Source organism: Coregonus clupeaformis, chromosome 18, assembly GCF_020615455.1.
Source record: "Coregonus clupeaformis isolate EN_2021a chromosome 18, ASM2061545v1, whole genome shotgun sequence".
Lineage (NCBI taxonomy): Eukaryota > Metazoa > Chordata > Actinopteri > Salmoniformes > Salmonidae > Coregonus > Coregonus clupeaformis.
Genome location: NC_059209.1, coordinates 2,837,403 through 2,857,503, shown reverse-complemented (window position 1 = coordinate 2,857,503; position 20,101 = coordinate 2,837,403). Strand labels below are relative to the sequence as shown.

Genomic DNA, 20,101 nt, shown 5'->3' with positions numbered 1-20,101 from the left:
AAACTTTGAACATCCCACAGAGCACCATTAAATCCATTATTAAGAAATTGAAAGAATGTGGCACCACAACAAACCTGCCAAGAGAGGGCCGCCCACCAAAACTCACGGACCAGGCAAGGAGGGCATTAATCAGAGAGGCAACAAAGAGACCAAAGATAACCCTGAAGGAGCTGCAAAGCTCTACAGCGAAGATTGGAGTATCTGTCCATAGGACCACTTAAGATGTACAATCCATAGAGCTGGGATTAACAGAAGAGTGGCCAGAAAATAAGCCATTGCTTAAAGTTGCACACGTTTGGTGTTCACCAAAAGCCATGTGGGAGACTCCCCAAACATATGGAAGAAAGTACTCTGGTCAGATGAGACAAAAATTGAGCTTTTTGGCCATCAAGGAAAACGCTATACAGTGGGGAAAAAAAGTATTTAGTCAGCCACCAATTGTGCAAGTTCTCCCACTTAAAAAGATGAGAGAGGCCTGTAATTTTCATCATAGGTACACGTCAACTATGACAGACAAAATGAGAAAAAAAATCCAGAAAATCACATCGTAGGATTTTTTATGAATTTATTTGCAAATTATGGTGGAAAATAAGTATTTGGTCAATAACAAAAGTTTCTCAATACTTTGTTATATACCCTTTGTTGGCAATGACACAGGTCAAAAATTTTCTGTAAGTCTTCACAAGGTTTTCACACACTGTTGCTGGTATTTTGGCCCATTCCTCCATGCAGATCTCCTCTAGAGCAGTGATGTTTTGGGGCTGTCGCTGGGCAACACGGACTTTCAACTCCCTCCAAAGATTTTCTATGGGGTTGAGATCTGGAGACTGGCTAGGCCACTCCAGGACCTTGAAATGCTTCTTACGAAGCCACTCCTTCGTTGCCGAGCGGTGTGTTTGGGATCATTGTCATGCTGAAAGACCCAGCCACGTTTCATCTTCAATGCCCTTGCTGATGGAAGGAGGTTTTCACTCAAAATCTCACGATACATGGCCCCATTCATTCTTTCCTTTACACGGATCAGTCGTCCTGGTCCCTTTGCAGAAAAACAGCCCCAAAGCATGATGTTTCCACCCCCATGCTTCACAGTAGGTATGGTGTTCTATGGATGCAACTCAGCATTCTTTGTCCTCCAAACACGACGAGTTGAGTTTTTACCAAAAAGTTCTATTTTGGTTTCATCTGACCATATGACATTCTCCCAATCCTCTTCTGGATCATCCAAATGACCTCTAGCAAACTTCAGATGGGCCTGGACATGTACTGGCTTAAGCAGAGGGACACGTCTCGCACTGCAGGATTTGAGTCCCTGGCGGCGTAGTGTGTTACTGATGGTAGGCTTTGTTACTTTGGTCCCAGCTCTCTGCAGGTCATTCACTAGGTCCCCCTGTGTGGTTCTGGGATTTTTGCTCACCGTTCTTGTGATCATTTTGACCCCACGGGGTGAGATCTTGCGTGGAGCCCCAGATCGAGGGAGATTATCAGTGGTCTTGTATGTCTTCCATTTCCTAATAATTGCTCCCACAGTTGATTTCTTCAAACCAAGCTGCTTACCTATTGCATATTCAGTCTTCCCAGCCTGGTGCAGGTCTACAATTTTGTTTCTGGTGTCCTTTGACAGCTCTTTGGTCTTGGCCATAGTGGAGTTTGGAGTGTGACTGTTTGAGGTTGTGGACAGGTGTCTTTTATACTGATAACAAGTTCAACCAGGTGCCATTAATACAGGTAACGAGTGGAGGACAGAGGAGCCTCTTAAAGAAGAAGTTACAGGTCTGTGGGAGCCAGAAATCTTGCTTGTTTGTAGGTGACCAAATACTTATTTTCCACCATAATTTGCAAATAAATTCATTAAAAATCCTACAATGTGATTTTCAGGATTTTTTTTTCTCAATTTGTCTGGAATAGTTGACACGTACCTATGATGAAAATTACAGGCCTCTCTCATCTTTTTAAGTGGGAGAACTTGCACAATTGGTGGCTGACTAAATACTTTTTTTCCCCACTGTATCTGGTGCAAAAACACCTCTCATCTCCCCGAGAACACCACCATGGCAGCATCATGCTGTGGGGATGTTTTTCATCTGCAGGGACTGGGAAACTGGTCAGAATTGAAGGAATGATGGATGGCGGTAAATACAGGGAAATTCTTGAGGGAAACCTGTTTCAGTCTTCCAGAGATTTGAGACTGGGACGGAGGTTCACCTTCCAGCAAGACAATGACCCTAAACATACTGCTAAAGCAACACTTGAGTGGTTTAAGGGGAAACATTTAAATGTCTTGGAATTGCCTAGTCAAAGCCCAGACCTCAATCCAATTGAGAATCTGTGGTATGACTTAAAGATTGCTGTACACCAGCGGAACCCATACAACTTGAAGGAGCTGGAGCAGTTTTGCCTTGAAGAATGTGCAAAAATACCAGTGGCTAGATGTGCCAAGCTTATAGATAGAGTGGGGAAAAAAGTATTTAGTCAGCCACCAATTGTGCAAGTTCTCCCACTTAAAAAGATGAGAGATGCCTGTAATTTCCATCATAGGTACACGTCAACTATGACAGACAAATTGAGAAAAATAATCCAGAAAATCACATTGTAGGATTTTTAATGAATTTATTTGCAAATTATGGTGGAAAATAAGTATTTGGTCACCTACAAACAAGCAAGATTTCTGGCTCTCACAGACCTGTAACTTCTTCTTTAAGAGGCTCCTCTGTCCTCCACTCGTTACCTGTATTAATGGCACCTGTTTGAACTTGTTATCAGTATAAAAGACACCTGTCCACAACCTCAAACAGTCACACTCCAAACTCCACTATGGTCAAGACCAAAGAGCTGTCAAAGGACACCAGAAACAAAATTGTAGACCTGCACCAGGCTGGGAAGACTGAATCTGCAATAGGTAAGCAGCTTGGTTTGAATAAATCAACTGTGGGAGCAATTATTAGGAAATGGAAGACATACAAGACCACTGATAATCTCCCTCGATCCGGGGCTCCACGCAAGATCTCACCCCGTGGGGTCAAAATGATCTCAAGAACGGTGAGCAAAAATCCCAGAACCACACGGGGGGACCTAGTGAATGACCTGCAGAGAGCTGGGACCAAAGTAACAAAGCCTACCATCAGTAACACACTACGCCGCCAGGGACTCAAATCCCTGTCGTGTTTGGAGGACAACGAATGCTGAGTTGCATCCAAAGAACACCATACCTACTGTGAAGCATGGGGGTGGAAACATCATGCTTTGGGGCTGTTTTTCTGCAAAGGGACCAGGACGACTGATCCGTGTAAAGGAAAGAATGAATGGGGCCATGTATCGTGAGATTTTGAGTGAAAACCTCCTTCCATCAGCAAGGTCATTGAAGATGAAACGTGGCTGGGTCTTTCAGCATGACAATGATCCCAAACACACCGCCCGGGCAACGAAGGAGTGGCTTCGTAAGAAGCATTTCAAGGTCCTGGAGTGGCCTAGCCAGTCTCCAGATCTCAACCCCATAGAAAATCTTTGGAGGGAGTTGAAAGTCTGTGTTGCCCAGCGACAGCCCCAAAACATTACTGCTCTGGAGGAGATCTGCATGGAGGAATGGGCCAAAATACCAGCAACAGTGTGTGAAAACCTTGTGAAGACTTACAGAAAACGTTTGACCTGTGTCATTGCCAACAAAGGGTATATTACAAAGTATTGAGAAACTTTTGTTATTGACCAAATATTTATTTTCCACCATAATTTGCAAATAAATTCATTAAAAATCCTACAATGTGATTTTCTGGAATTTCTTTTCTCATTTTGTCTGTCATAGTTGACGTGTACCTATGATGAAAATTACAGGCCTCTCTCATCTTTTTAAGTGGAAGAACTTGCACAATTGGTGGCTGACTAAATACTTTTTCCCCCCACTGTATGTGGGCAACCGCGGCATTGAAACGAGGCTGCAATGAAAACTAATGGGACTGTATCAACTGTGTTGGCATCAAAATCCGGGGTGTGAACTAAGTTTCGATTCAGCGTTGATTGACATGGTAAATGACCAATAGTATTGGAGAAAAGTTGAAAAAACTGACCCCGCTGACGCTGTACGTTAAAGTGGCACGCATTATTCAGTCATTCTGTGCCGTATAGCCTCTTTCCACCAGGTGTAGCGCTTCTCTCGAAGATTAAAAACAAGAAATGATCAATGGTGAGTGTAATGGGGAGTGTAAAGTTCATTACTTGTGAGTTCATCAATAGTTAATTCAATCAATTGTTAATTTTTCGCGTAATCACTGCGAGCCATCATAACTCTCAAAAACTGTGACACCCACAGATAAATTTAGCACTGCCCTAAAAACCCTACACAAATTCGACACAAACCTTCAAATAGGTATGTAATGATACATTACATAAACTCTTTATAGTGTTATTTACATTTTAGAGGTGATAAGTTGGACAAATCGGGTGAAAAAAGCCGGTTCACCACCCTAAATATCTCCCCCTTTCACTATGACGCAGTAACTTTCCCTTCCCCACCCGCCATTTTTAAAAATACCCTGCGGAGCTCCATTGATTTCTTCAATCATGCAGACGGTCAGCATGAAAGTCTCATCATTGATTTTGCCGGAAAGGGGAGAAATTGTGCTTTACCATGGTATTAATATTACAGTTGACCTGGAAGTATATCTCACTGGTCATCCCCAAAGCCAACACCTCCTTTGGCCGCCATTCCTTCCAGTTCTCTGCTGCCAATGACTGGAACGAACTGCAAAAATCTCTGAAGCTGGAGACTCTTATCTCCCTCACTAACTTTAAGCGTCAGTTGTCAGAGCAGCTTACCGATCACTGCACCTGTACACAGCCATTCTGAAATTAGCCCACCCAACTACCTCATCCCCATATTGTTATTTATTTTGCTAATTTGCACCCCAGTATCTCTATTTGCACATAATCTTTTGCACATCTATCATTCCAGTGTTAATACGAAATTGTAACTATTTTGCACTATGGCCTATTTATTGCCTTACCTCCATAACTTACTACATTCGCACACAATGTACATATTGTTGTTTTTATCGCACTGCTTTACTTTATCTTGGCCAGGTCGCTGTTGTAAATGAGAACTTGTTCTCAACTGGCTTACCTGGTTAACTAAAGGTGAAATAAAATAAAATAAATACAAATTACGTTTTGGGGGCGCTAAAATAAGGTCAAATGTACGGAACAGCGCGATGTACAAAAGTGCGTTAGCTATCGTTAGCCCCAAGTCGTTTAATTTTTTTATTCTGCTTTATGCTATTTGCCCCATGACTCCTGCATGCTTTGTTGACTATGAACTTACTCGTTTACCCGACCGTGGGACAGACAATGTTTGTTCCCACACTCGCGACCCTGACTCTCTATTAGTTACACAGACTGGCCTCCCATCCTATTCTAACCACCTCTCACTGGCTTTTTGTATTCATGTTACCTGATGAAATTGCTGTACAATATGATCTTGTTACCATCTGATGCATATTCAAATGTCATAAAAAATCAACACTGCAGAGCTCTCCCTGTCCTCTGCCGTGCCCTGATCGTATTACTGCTGATGATATCTGGAAATGTGCATGTACATCCTGGCCCATCCACTGTTGCTATCCCCAATTCTGACTTGTGCTCTGATTTCTGCTTCACTGATTTCTGCTCTTGTAAAAGCCTGGGTTTTCTGCATGTTAACACTAGAAGCTTATTAACTAATTGATCAATTGAAAGTGTGGGTTCACAGCTCCAATCCAGATGTTGGTCATTACTGAGACGTGTAATGACCACGTCTCAGTGGTTATAACCTTTCTGGTTATAACCTTTTTCGGCAAGACAGATCTTCCAAAGGTGGTGGAGTGGCAATTTTTACCAAGGAACTTCAGTGCTCGGTTGTCTCTACCAAGTCTGTCCCGAAACAATTTGATTTGCTGGTTTTAAGCATTAAGCTTTCAAATTTGTTGACTGTTGCTGGGTGTTGTCGTCCACCATCAGCACCGGCCTGAACCCTACCTGCCCTGAGCTCTCTCCTGGCCCCTTACACTAAGTCTGAATTTGTCCTGCTAGGTGACCTAAACTGGGACATGCTTAAACCAACTGACCAAGTCCTAAAGCAATGGGACTCCCTAAATCTTTCTCAGATTATTACCAATCCCACAAGGTATGACTCCAAACACCCAGAAAAGGTTACTCTCCTTGATGTTATCCTCACAAATAATCCTGATAGGTATCAGTCTGGTGTTCTGTAATGACCTTAGTGATCACTGTTTTACAGCCTGTATTCGTAATGGCTGCTCAGTTAAACAACCTGTCCTGATTTCTCATAGACGCTTGCTAAAAAACTTTAATGAGCAAGCCTTCTTTCATGACTTGGCCTCTGTAAATTGATATAGAATCAGCTTGATCCCCTCTGTTGCTGTATTGTTAACAAACACACCCCCATAGAGAAAACTCAGGCTATACGGAAGGCTAAAGTTAGTTACTTTAAGGAGCAGTTCTCTCTCTGTGGGTCTAGCCCCAAGAAGTTCTGGAAAACGGTGAAAGACCTGGAGAATAAACCTCCTCCTCACAGCTGCCCATGTCCCTTAATGTTGATGATGTGGTTGTTACTGACAAGGAGCGCATGGCTGAGCTCTTTAATCACCACTTCATTAAGTCAGGATTCCTATTTGACTCAGCCATGCCTCCTTACCCATCCAACATTTCCTCATCTCCCAGCCCTTCTAATGCCACTAGCCCGATGCTCCTCCCTCTTTTTCCCCTGCCCTGCTACAAAGTTTCTCCCTGCAGGCGGTCACGGAGTCCGAGGTGCTAAAGGAGCTCCTTAAACTTGACCCCAAAAAACCATCTGGGTCAGATGGTTTAGATCCTTTCTTCTTTAAGGTTGCAGCCCCTATCATCGCCGAGCCTGTCTCTGACCTTTTTAACCTTCTCTCCTCTCTGGGGAGGTTCCCATTGCTTGGAAGGCAGCCACAGTGTGTCCTTTATTTAAAGAGGGAGATCAAGCTGATCCTAACTGTTATAGGCCAATTTCTATTTTGCCCTGCTTATCAAAAGTGTTGGAAAAACTTGTCAATAATTAACTGACTGGCTTTCTTGATGTCTATAGTATTCTCTCTGGTATGCAATCTGGTTTCCGTTCAGGTTATGGATGTGTCACTGCAACCTTAAAAGGTCCTAAATGATGTAACCATTGCCCTTGATTCTAAGCAATGTTGTGCTGCTATTTTTGTTGACTTTGCCAAAGCTTTTGATACGGTAGACCATTCCATTCTTGTGGGCCAGCTAAGGAGTATTGGTGTCTCTGAGGGGTCTTTGGCCTGGTTTGCTAACTACCTCTTTCAAAGAGTGTAGTCTATAAAGTCAGAACATCTGCTGTCTCAGCCACTGCCTGTCACCAAGGGAGTACCCCAAGGCTCGATCCTAGGTGCCACGCTCTTCGCAATTTACATCAACAACATGGCTCAGGCGGTAGTAAGCCCTCTCATCCATTTATATGCAGATGATACAGTCTTATACTCAGCTGGCCCCTCCCCGGATTTTGTGTTAAACGCTCTACAACAAAGCTTTCTTAGTGTCCAACAAGCTTTCTCAGCTCTTAATTTTGTTCTGAACACCTCCAAAACAAAAGGTCATGTGGTTTGGTAAGAAGAATGCCCCTCTCCCCACCGGTGAGATTACTACCTCTGAGGGTTTAGAGCTTGAGGTTGTCACCTCATACAAGTACAGTGAGGGAAAAAAGTATTTGATCCCCTGCTGATTTTGTACGTTTGCCCACTGACAAAGACATGATCAGTCTATACTTTTAATGGTAGGTTTATTTGAACAGTGAGAGACAGAATAACAACAACAAAATCCAGAAAAACGCATGTCAAAATTGTTATAAATTGATTTGCATTTTAATGAGGGAAATAAGTATTTGACCCCTCTGCAAAACATGACTTAGTACTTGGTGGCAAAACCCTTGTTGGCAATCACAGAGGTCAGAAGTCATTAAGGTTTTGAGGCTGACGTTTGGCAACTCGAACCTTCAGCTCCCTCCACAGATTTTCTATGGGATTAAGGTCTGGAGACTGGATAGGCCACTCCAGGACCTTAATGTGCTTCTTCTTGAGCAACTCCTTTGTTGCCTTGGCCGTGTGTTTTGGGTCATTGTCATGCTGGAATACCCATCCACGACCCATTTTCAATGCCCTGGCTGAGGGAAGGAGGTTCTCACCTAAGATTTGACGGTACATGGCCCCGTCCATCGTCCCTTTGATGCGATGAAGTTGTCCTGTCCCCTTAGCAGAAAAACACCCCCAAAGCATAATGTTTCCACCTCCATGTTTGACGGTGGGGATGGTGTTCTTGGGGTCATAGACAGCATTCCTCCTCCTCCAAACACGGCGAGTTTAGTTGATGCCAAAGAGCTCCATTATGGTCTCATCTGACCCCAACACGTTCACCCAGTTCTCCTCTAAATCATTCAGATGTTCATTGGCAAACTTCACATGGGCATGTATTTGTGCTTTCTTGAGCAGGGGGACCTTGCGTGCGCTGCAGGATTTCAGTCCTTCACGGCGTAGTGTGTTACCAATTGTTTTCTAGGTGACTATGGTCCCAGCTGCCTTGAGATCATTGACAAGATCCTCCCGTGTAGTTCTGGGCTGATTCCTCACCGTTCTCATGATCATTGCAACTCCACGAGGTGAGATCTTGCATGGAGCCCCAGGCTGAGGGAGATTGACAGTTATTTTGTGTTTCTTCCATTTGCGAATAATCGTACCAACTGTTGTCACCTTCTCACCAAGCTGCTTGGCGATAGTCTTGTAGCCCATTCCAGCCTTGTGTAGGTCTACAATCTTGTCCCTGACATCATTGGAGAGCTCTTTGGTCTTGGCCATGGTGGAGAGTTTGGAATCTGATTGATTGATTGCTTCTGTGGACAGATGTCTTTTATACAGGTAACAAACTGAGATTAGGAGCACTCCCTTTAAGAGTGTTCTCCTAATCTCAGCTCGTTACCTGTATAAAAGACACCTGGGAGCCAGAAATCTTTCTGATTGAGAGGGGGTCAAATACTTATTTCCCTCATTAAAATGCAAATCAATGTAGAACATTTGTTATATTTCTTTTTTAATCCCAGCCCCCGTCCCTGCAGGAGGCCTTTTGCCTTTTGGTAGGCCGTCATTATAAATAGGAATTTGTTCTTAACTGACTTGCCTAGTTAAATAAATGTTTAAAAAAATAAAAATACGTTATTGTTTCGGATGGGAGAATGAGGACACCTTTACACATAGCTGATGCAACCGGTCCCTGATCCATCCAGTCCAATAGGTGGCGGTACTGAACCGTTGAAGTTGGTTGCCAGGATCCAATAAACATCATAGAAGAAGAAGTCCTCATTGGCGTCGCCCTGTGCTGAAAGGTGTGCTTCATGGCGGTGGCAGTTTCTGCGGTAAATAAATCGAATAGCATTGTTTTTCGATTATATTTTACACCAATGGTTAAAAGGGATTACTGACCATATTTTGCACAGCTCATCGTTGATTGCGTACAGTACAAGCTTGTCCTGCACTCATCCTGTTCCCTTATTCAGTCGGCTAACGTTAGCTTGCTAACTAGTTAGCTAGTTTGCTTACTAACCCAGCCTGACACAGCTCGTTATTTAGCATAGCCAGCACTAACACTACAAACCCAACCGCTAGTTAGGAACGTAAACAAGCTATCTAGTGAAATGTGAATTGAGTAACGTTATTTAGCTAGATCGCAAAGAGAGCGGGATTTATGTACCTAGCTAGCTATGAAGCGAACGTTCGCTAGGTACAGACCGACGACTTACATCTTTCGATAATAGTAGTTAATTAGATAGCTACTAGTATTAGCGTCACTCATGAAACTGATTAGGCGCTAACTAGCTAGCTATCCAAGTCTGCTGGATGTAGTTAACTACCTAACTAGTGAGCCAGTTAACGTTAGTCAGGTAGCCAAGCCCCGACGACAGCCTGTCATAGCTAGCTAGTAGTAGCTAGGGACGTCGTTCAGCCTGCTGCACAGACCCTATTGACGCTATAATCTGGAGCGCCTGGTTAAATTGTGTTTAGGAGCCTTTTTAAACTCTCCATGGTTAAAGTAGGAAGAAAGATGTATTGAATTACTTTGACATATGTAATTGTTATATTACGCTAATATCCCTATGGTGGACAGAAAGTGTTACTACATTACAGACTGACGTTTTCACCACACAAGAATGACAGGAAATACATTTTTACCTCCGATTGGTGATGTTAGTATTACAATTTATAGTCATCACGAACTCAAAATCAATTGCTTTAAACAGATAAATAACTTTGGTTTAGTACCAGTGTTTTTGTCATATGCGCCAGTCTGTCATTTTTAGATCACGGTGGCTAGAAAAAAGATCGGGCGCTCCGCCCATAAATCTCTGGCCTCACATGGATTTGAGGGTTAAACTATCATTCAAATGAAAGCCAACCCCGTTCGCTATTTAGAAACTGATGTAAGGTGGTGATTGGTTGAAATTATCCTGTGAAAACTGTTTCCTTTTCTGTATTGGCCATCTACCTAAATTATTTTCTCACAGAGATGTAAATTGATAAATGGCTATGACAGATTGTCATCTATTGACACATGTAGTATACCCAAGTTCATTGAGGTTTGTCTGTTAGAACATAGTTTACCAAACTTGGTCCTGGCGGCCCCTCCCCCACGATCGAGATTGGTAAACCCTGTGTTAGAAGAGCGCAAATGGTACATGTCACTGCGGTTGTTGTTCCATTGATTTCAATACAATATCGATGAGTGATTCATTTGCAAGCACTATTGATTATAGTAGAACAGGGCATAAAATAAAGTTTTTGGTCCACCAGCCACTCTGGCAGGTAGATTTTAAATCTACCAGCCACTCAGATTTTTTTACCAGCCAAAATATATATTTTTCCGGTTCAAATTACACCAACAAAACACAAAGAAATGGATGAGCTTGCGTTGTAATGTTTCTAAAACAATAAATGTATTACTAGTAAGAAGTAATGTGGTATATTGTTTAAGGGCGGGATGTTATGGACTCATCATGTTTGTGCCTGTGAGATTGAGTTTGACTGTGTTCTCTTCGCTAGCAGTTGAAACTCAAACATAGAACAATGACCTTGCTTATGAACGAAACAAGGTAAATAGCCAAGAAACACAAGGACAAAGTCTCACTTCAGTAGACTTTCGTTTGAAGTAAATCAGACCAACTTTTATGCCGGTGCGCAGCGCTTCTAAAAATGAAACTTTCACTCTGCGCTTCACATGCACACAGCCCCCAGCCAGGCAGTGTTGCAGCGTGAGGTGGAATAGGCTGTATCGGATTCGTAGTTCTTTGACTTTGTGCGATTTATTTACCAGCTATGAAACAAAATGGCAGAAATACTTAGAAAACAGCTACTGCAGCATTTATTTGACTACAAATGTGGTCATACTTTACTATTTTTATTCACAAATGTGAGTGAAATGGTGCCTTGAACACCCGCCAACGTGGCTGGTGAAATGGACATCTTACCCGCCAATGCCAACATCTACCCGCATTTGGCTGGTGGCAGGTGTTAATTTTAGGCCCTTCAGTAGAACAAGCTAATCAATCTCGCTTGGTAAATATGGTGTGTGCAGTTTAGAAGGTACTAATTTAGTGTGACACGTTTGTAGGGAGTAACATTTGTGTATTGGTCTTCAAAATATCACAACTTATTTCCGCATATTGATTATTATCTAAAACTGGTGTTTTGACACTTGGCCATGAAATCAAAAAACCATGACAACAGGAAGCAGCAACAGTATCATTTTCAGTGTATGTTTTAGGAATATAAATATAAGTGGTACTTTTAATTTTTCTACAGGATTCTACATTATTTGGTAAAAGCTACCGATTGAACTGCAAAACGTGCTATGATTGATTGATTTCAATGATATTAGTGAAATTGTGACAATATGTTTGTCCTAGCTACTCGTAGGGCAAACCCGTTTAGGTGATATATGGTATATCATCAAAAATCAATCGCAGCAAGTTTTTGGACTCATTCAGGTGTTTTTACCTGATTAAGTGCAATACCATTTGAAATTAATGTTGAAAGTTACATTTATATTCCTAAAACTTATGTTTAAAATTATGCATTTTGATAAATATCCCAACGTCAAATTCCTGGTTTAACGTGTCCAATCAATAACCAATATGCAGAAACCATTTGTGATATGTTGAATACATAAAATGTACTATCTACACATACATACGTAATAATAGTAATCATAGTACTTGTATTTTTTTCAAACAAGCACCTTATTAACTTCACACATACCAAAAACCCTGTTGATTTGACAAGTGGCAATAAATCACTATCAATTAGGGGGGAAATCAGGTTGTATGCGTAAAAAAAGAAATACAAAAAGAAATTTTTTACATCTCTGGTTAGAGGACAACCTGCAGAAGACCGTCAGCTACATTTTGGAGTGATGCATTTTAATTTTGGTGTTGCCAAAACGGAAAGAGAAATTCAACACTAATTTGTCAATCACACATATCGATATAATGTTTAAATCAATAGAACGAGAGGGGGGGAGTCAGGTTGCACATCCTGTTCAAAGTTACACTACTGAAAAACCACAGGGAATCTGGGAATAATATGTATATCATTGATTTAGGACCTGTAGAAGACCGCCAGCTACATTTTGGATTGTTGCATTTTGTTTCAAGGGGGTCACCAACGCGGAAAGGTAAACGCAACACAATTTTCTTAATCACTCATATTGATATCACGTTGGTGCTGCCAAAATGTTTTATTCATGAAGGCTACACTGTCCCGCAAAATCATCCCTTTGTCCTCTATTTGGGTATTTTAAATGTGGTCACCTTAGTTGTATGCGCTGTTTAAATGAACATTATACTAAGACAGCACGGAAACTTGGAATAATCAATATATGGTTGGTTAGATGAGGGTTTGTGTAAGGCTGCAATCTATATTTTGGAATGTCGGATGTTGATTTCGGGAAGCTGCCAATAAGGAAATGGGAACAAACCAGTTTTTCAGTTTTTGGACTTAAACGAATCGCGACCTGGCGTAGGATATCAACACTGACAAGGGTTGGCTGTTATTCGAGTGATAGTTTGACTCTCAAATCCGTGTATTGGTGTGCGGTCAGCGACTTTTATAGAGAGACCACCCTGAATTATCTGTGCCATTTTGAGAAAGAAAATGATTACTGCGTTCCCCAGCGTGTATGACAAAATCAACAGTACAAAACAAAAGATATTGATCTGTTTTAAGCGTTTGATCTTGTCATTGTGTTGACTATAAACTTATATACTAACATCACCGATCTGAGGTTAAAAGGATGTGTAATTCCCCCCAATTCGATGTGTTCAAAATGTCAGCATGTGTAATGTAGTAACACATACTGTCCACATCATGGAAAGTAGCGTAATATACAGTGCCTTCAGAAAGTATTCATACCCTTGATTTATTCTAAATTTTGTTGTTACAGCCAGAATTTAAAATGGAATACATTTTTTTCTCACTCATCTACGTGCAATACCCCATAATGACAAAGTGAAAACATGTTTTTAGAATTAAATACAGAAATATATAATTTACATAAGTATTAACACCCCTGAGTCAATACTTTCTAGAAGCACCTTTGGCAGCGATTACAGCTGTGAGTCTTTCTGGGTAAGTCTCTAAGCGTTTCCAAACCTGGATTGTGCAACATTTGCCCAATATTCAAGCTCTGTCAAATTGGTTGTTGATCATTGCTAGACAACCATTTTCAGGTCTTGCCATAGATTTTCATGTAGATTTAAGTCAAAACTGTAACTCCGCCACTCAGGAACATTAACTGTCTTCTTGGTAAGCAACTCCAGTGTAGATTTGGCCATGTGTTTTAGGTTATTGTCCTGCTGAATTTGAATTTATCTCCCAGTGTCTCGTAGAAAGCAGACTGAACAAGGTTTTTCTTTAGGATTTTGCCTGTGCTTAGCTCCATTCCGTTTCTTATTCATCCTGAAAAACTCCCCAGTCCTTAACGATTACAAGCATACTCAACACATGAGGCCGCCACCACTATGCTTGAAAATATTGATAGTGGTACTCAGGAATGTGTTGTATTGGATTTGCCCCAAACAAAACACTTTGTATTCAGGACAAAAAGTGAATTGCTTAGCAAAATTTTTTGCAGTATTACTTTAGTGCCTTGTTGCAAACAGGATGCATGTTTAGGAATATATTTATTATGTACAGGCTTCCTTTTCACTGTCAATTAGGTTAGTACTGTGGAGAAACTACGATGTTGTTGATTCATCCTCAGTTTTCTACCACAGCCATTAAACTCGCTAACTTTTAAAGTCACCATTGGCCTTCCTCTCCGGCAACTGAGTTAGGAAGGACACCTGTATCTTTGTAGTGACTGGATGTATTGATACATCATCCAAAGTGTAATGAATAACTTCACCATGCTCAAAGGGATATTCAATGTCTGCTTTTTTTTTTTTTTTACCCATCTACCAATAGGTGCCCTTTTTTGCAAGGCATTGGAAAACCTCCCTGGTCTTTGTGGTTGAATCTATATTTCTCACTAGTTTCACCATTTAGAGATTTAAAAAAATGCTCTTATGCACAATTTAACCGGGCGCTCTATAAATTGCTCTCATAGTGACTGTGCAGCAGCCCATTCATTCGACTTCCCTATAACTAGTTAACAAAAAAACTCAACGATTAACGCTAGCTAGCTAGAAGAAGGCATTGCCCACTTCAAAGCTAGCTAGCCAACGTTATAGTAAACATAATAGTAATTTCAGTTGCGCTTGTCTGATTGTCCATGGACCTAATCTGTCCCATCAAATCTTAGTTATATATAATAATTAAGGTCGCTAGCTACCTAGCGTAGTGCCCTTGTTAACTAACTAGGTGTAGATATTCTTAGCTAGCTAGCCAATAATCTTCCCTGTCGGTGTCACAACTTTTACTAGCTAGCCAACTTGTCTAGCTAGCTAACTAACTTAGCTTGAAATTGGACTTTCATTTTTTCCTTATTTAAAACTCTTGTCTTACAAGTACACTACCGTTCAAAAGTTTGGGGTCACTTAGACATTTCCTTGTTTTCGAAAGAAATTAAAACAAAATTGTACATTAAAATAACATCAAATTGATCATAAATACAGTGTAGACATTGTTAATGTTGTAAATGGCTATTGTAGCTGGAAACGGCTGATTTTTAATGGAATATCTACATAGGCGTACAGAGGCCCATTATCAGCAACCATCAGTCCTGTGTTCCAATGGCACATTGTGTTTGCTAATCCAAGTTGATCATTTTAATAGGCTAATTGATCATTACAAAACCCTTTTGCAATTATGTTAGCACAGCTGAAAACTGTTGTGCTGATTGAAGAAGCAATAAAACTGTCCTTCTTGAGACTAGTTGAGTATCTGGAGCATCAGCAATTGTGGGTTCGATTACAGGCTCAAAATGGCCAGAAAAAAATAACTTTCTTCTGAAACTCGTCAGTCTATTTTTCTGAGAAATTCCATGCGAGAAATTGCCAGGAAACTGAAGATCTCGTACAACGCTGTATTCTACTCCCTTCACAGAACAGCACAAACTGGCTTTAACCAGAATAGAAAGAGGAGTGGGAGGCCCTCGTGCACAACTGAGCAAGAGGACAAATACATTAGAGTTTCTAGTTTGAGAAACAGATGCCTCACAGGTTCTCAACTGGCAGCTTCATTAAATATTATCCGCAAAACACCAGTCTCAACGTCAACAGTGAAGAGGCGACTCCGGGATGCTGAAAAAGCCATATCTCAGACTGGCCAATAAAAAGAAAAGATTAAGATGGGCGGTCTGAGATATGGCTTTTTCTTTGCAACTCTGCCTAGAAGGTCAGCATCCCAGAGTCGCTTCTTCACTGTTGATGTTGAGACTGGTGTTTTGCCAGTTGAGGACCTGTGAGGCGTCTGTTCCACAAACTAGACACTCTAATGTATTTGTCCTCTTGCTCAGTTGTGCACCGGGGCCTCCCACTCCTCTTTCTATTCTGGTTAGAGCCAGTTTGCGCTGTTCTGTGAAGGGAGTAGTACACAGCTTTGTACGAGATCTTCAGTTTCTTGGCAATTTCTTGGTGGGACGGAGTTTTTGCCTTCCATGGTGACATCCAGGGTCGGAAATTAACTTTTTGTCCACCAGCCACTGTGGCAGGTAGACTAAAAAAATCTTTAAAAAATATTATTTGCTCCATAATTACACCAAAAATCACCATGCATGCTTTCAAATTTTTCTAAAATAAGAAATGTATTACTAGTGCTTACTTTAATTTGTGACCTGCGTCTTTTAACCAGTGTATGTTAAAATAAATAATTTAGATCCAATAATAAAAACAGATAAACAGTTCTACAACATCAAGAACATCAAGAATCGACAAAGTGCCTGCTCTGCCACAAAATGCTGAGTGATACGGCTTATTTATTATTATAGTTCAGGGCTCTACGCTGACATTTTTTACAAGGAGTACATGATGTGCTCCTTAGTAGAAATTTAGGACCACACAAATACAACTAGGAGAACAATGACTAAAAGTTCATGAATAAAAGTTTTTGGGAGTGATTAATGCTCAATCAAGCAAATCAAAAGGTGTGACAAAAATGTTCAGCTGGCCCTTTAATGGATGGGTTGTTATCATGGTAACTTGGGCGCTCATTTGTCTGTGATGAAAAAAATCTCTGCGATGGCTTCCTAGCAGCAGACAATTGCAGCAAACTCAAACTAACATTGAAAAACAACCTAGCATGTGAACAAAACAATATAACTGGCCAAGAAACACGAGGACAAAGTCACACATTAGTAACCTTTCTTGTCAGTTCGACCAATTCGACTAACCCTAACCCTGCGCCACCTTGTGGACGGGCAGCGCTACTATATATATTTTTTTTCTCCCCCCTTTTTCTTCTTTATTTGTTGTCATTTAAGGCTAGGCAACACAACCTAATAAGGTATTTTTTGCTGTAAATTGCAGGAAATGGCACTTACAGGTGTTAAAAAATGCTAAACTCTCTGAGCACTTTAAGTCTAAAACGTTGGTGGAGGGGGGGTGTTGCTAAGCTGACATATGGAATTGTTTTAAGGTGGTCATACTATGAATCAATTAGTTATTTGATTTTGAATTTTATTTGATAAAATGTTGATTTAGGCTTTTACTACTAAAACCCATAGAAACGCGTTGAATAACATTCATAAATGGCAAAAAGGACAGTAAAAAAAAATATATAATAAGAAACAAGGTTTTGAAGTGTCTGTCCTAAATCTTGGAGAAAAAAACTCAGGAAATATACTACATGACCAAAAGTATGTGGACACCAGCTCGTCGAACATCTCATTCCAATCCAAGTACTGGAATACCTTGAAAATCTAAAATTTTCTCAAGTTGGTACTTGAAAACTACTTGAATTAAAATGAGAGGAGAACAGAAAATGATCAAATATGAAAAATATTAGAAAAATGTATTGGTCTTGTGAATAAATGTTCATGCAGACTACAGAGTTTTATTTCCTCATGTGTTTGGCGCTCTGGTTGCCGGGCGAGCTCGCTCATTCCACCCACAATGCCACTCAGCCAGGCAGGTACAGAACTGTTTGATTAGGCGCCGCCAAATGGATAGCTAAAATGCAGAGCAAATCTAGATTAAATCCTGCCTGGCAGGATATTGATGTTTATGAATGGGTTTTGCCAGACCCAACCAGGGATGTAGTGAAGGGTAAATGCACTTAAATGCCGTTTGCGCACCTTTTTATTTGTGAAATTGCGTTGACTCACCGTTTTATTTTGTTAATGATCGTTTACCCACTTATTATTGCGTTCCCAGCGTTGATCAACGCTCAGAAGGCTTGTTGATCTGAGTTCTAATCGCGCCTACCTCTGCAAATGAGTGGAATCATGAATGATTCATGTATGCTTGTTATGTTCGCCTGTTCCCCCGGATTTGCCGTGTTAGCAGCGCATTCATTCACCAACGGGAAACTTCGTCCACGACATAGGCCTTGAGGTGAAACAAACTACCTCAGCTCAGACCTACAGTGTCAAGTAGCAGAGACGCCGCTGACAGTGGGAATTATTTTAACATCCCATGTCAACAGACATCCCCCAATCAAACCCTGACTCTCAGAGAATGAGTTGATATTTCAGTCAGATGTATAGCTAGCTAGGTAGCTCAAGGGCTCTGTGTATTAGCCAGGTAGCTAGCTATAACTAGCTGGCTAGAAGGATGATGACCTCAGCAGGAGTAGTTGACTGAAATTAAGCTAGCTATGATCAAAAGATGGCCTACTATAAGTTCTCATAACAAAATACAATTTATTTATAGAGAGTAGTGAGACAGACAGTGGTGAGTCAGGCTGCAATGAAGGAGGCAAAGGAGATACACAGAGAGAGGAAGCATTGAAGCAAGCAGGGAGAGAGGTTAGTAGTACAGTGGTTCCCAAACTGGGGTCCGGGACCCATGTGAGGTCCCCTGAAATGTTAAAAGGGTCCCCTGAGAGAGTCTTTAATCTTATCAAACACATTAATAACTTGTTTCTCTTCAAATGGGTATAGAATACAACAATTTAGTCAACTAAGGGTATTTTACACTGTCAGAATTCACTTCCATGTCATTGTGTTGGGACAGCCAGTGGGCTGAACAATTTTGTGAAATACAGTATAAAGACAATTTAAATATAAAGACAATTTAATATTATGTACACTGAACAAAAATATAAACGCAACATACAACAATTTCAAAGATTTTACTGAGTTACAGTTCATATAACGAAATCAGTCAACATCATCAGTCCTGACTTGCCACTCATGCTTGTAGTAAATAAGTAATGAAACACGTATTATTGAGGAGAACTTGTAAGGTAGTGATGAATAGTAAGTCAGTTAGTTTTTTTCATGAAGTTGTGGCGATATACTGCCATCTGTTGGTGGCTAGAAACAATTGCATAATAGGAACTATAACAAATTGATGGTCCTTGAAAATAAATATTAGTGCTTGAAAAGTCCTTGAATTTAACTTGCCACTGTCTTTACGAACCCTGTATGGAGTTGGTCACCCCCTTTGCTGCTATAACATCCTCCACTCTTCTGGGAAGGCTTTCCACAAGATGTTGGATCATTGCTGCAAGGATTTTCTTTCATTCAGCTACAAGATATTAGTGAGGTCAGGCACTGATGTTGGGCGATTAGGCCTGGCTCGCAGTCGGCGTTCCAATTCATCCCAAAGGTGTTCGATGGGGTTGAGGTCAGGGCTCTGTGCAGGCCAGTCAAGTACTTCCACACCGATCTCGACAAACCATTTCTGTATGGACCTCGCTTTGTGCACGGAGGCATTGTCATGCTGAAACTTCCCTAAACTGTTGCCACAAAGTTCGAAGCACAGAATAATCTAGAATGTCATTGTAGTCTGTAGCGTAAAGATTACCTTCACTGGAACTAAGGGGCCTAGCCCGAACTATGAACAACAGCCCCAGACCATTATATCTCCTCCACCAAACTTTACAGTTGCCACTATGGATTGGGGCAAGTAGCGTTCTCCTGGAATCCGCCAAAACCCAGATTAGTCCGTTGGACTGCCATATGGTGAAGCGTGATTCATCACTCCAGAGAACGTGTTTCCACTGCTCCAAAGTCCAGCCGACGCTTGGCATTGCGCATGGTGATCTTGGACTGCGGCTGCTCGGCCATCAAAACCCATTTCATGAAGCTCCTGACTAATAGTTATTGTGCTAACGCTGCTTCCAGAGGCAATTTGGAACTCGGTAGTGATTGTTGCAACCGAGGACAGACTATTTTTACGCGCTTCAGCACTCGGTGGTCCCGTTCTGTTTGCTTGTGTGGCCTACCACTTCGCGGCTGAGCCACTGTTGCTCCTAGACGTTTCCACTTCACAATAACAGCACTTACAGCTGACCGGAGCAGCTCTAGCATGGTAGAAATTATTAATTATTTGCAACGGATATAAAGAGCTCCGTACGTCATTGTCGTTTAGTTGGAAAAATTCCAGAGAAATGCAAGCGACAGCAGCGAACAGCCTGCTCTGCCCCTATCGAGT

At 41.3% G+C, this 20,101-nt stretch overlaps 1 protein-coding gene across 2 annotated transcripts in view; it reads left to right on the top strand.

Annotated features, from left to right (window-relative positions):
* Positions 1-9,341: 9,341 nt before the first annotated feature.
* Positions 9,342-20,101, top strand: part of puf60a (poly-U binding splicing factor a) — a 74,686-nt gene continuing 63,926 nt past the window's right edge. The window contains exons 1-2 of one of the 2 annotated variants that reach the window (XM_041870741.2): positions 9,385-9,427; positions 12,667-12,738. Coding sequence is in view for 1 of the 2 variants with exons in the window: in XM_041870740.2 (XP_041726674.1) it covers positions 9,407-9,427 (21 nt within the window). In the remaining variant the exon portion in view is untranslated. Of the gene's footprint in view, positions 9,428-12,666; positions 12,739-20,101 lie in introns of both variants that reach the window. The other variant, XM_041870740.2, reaches the window with a different exon arrangement.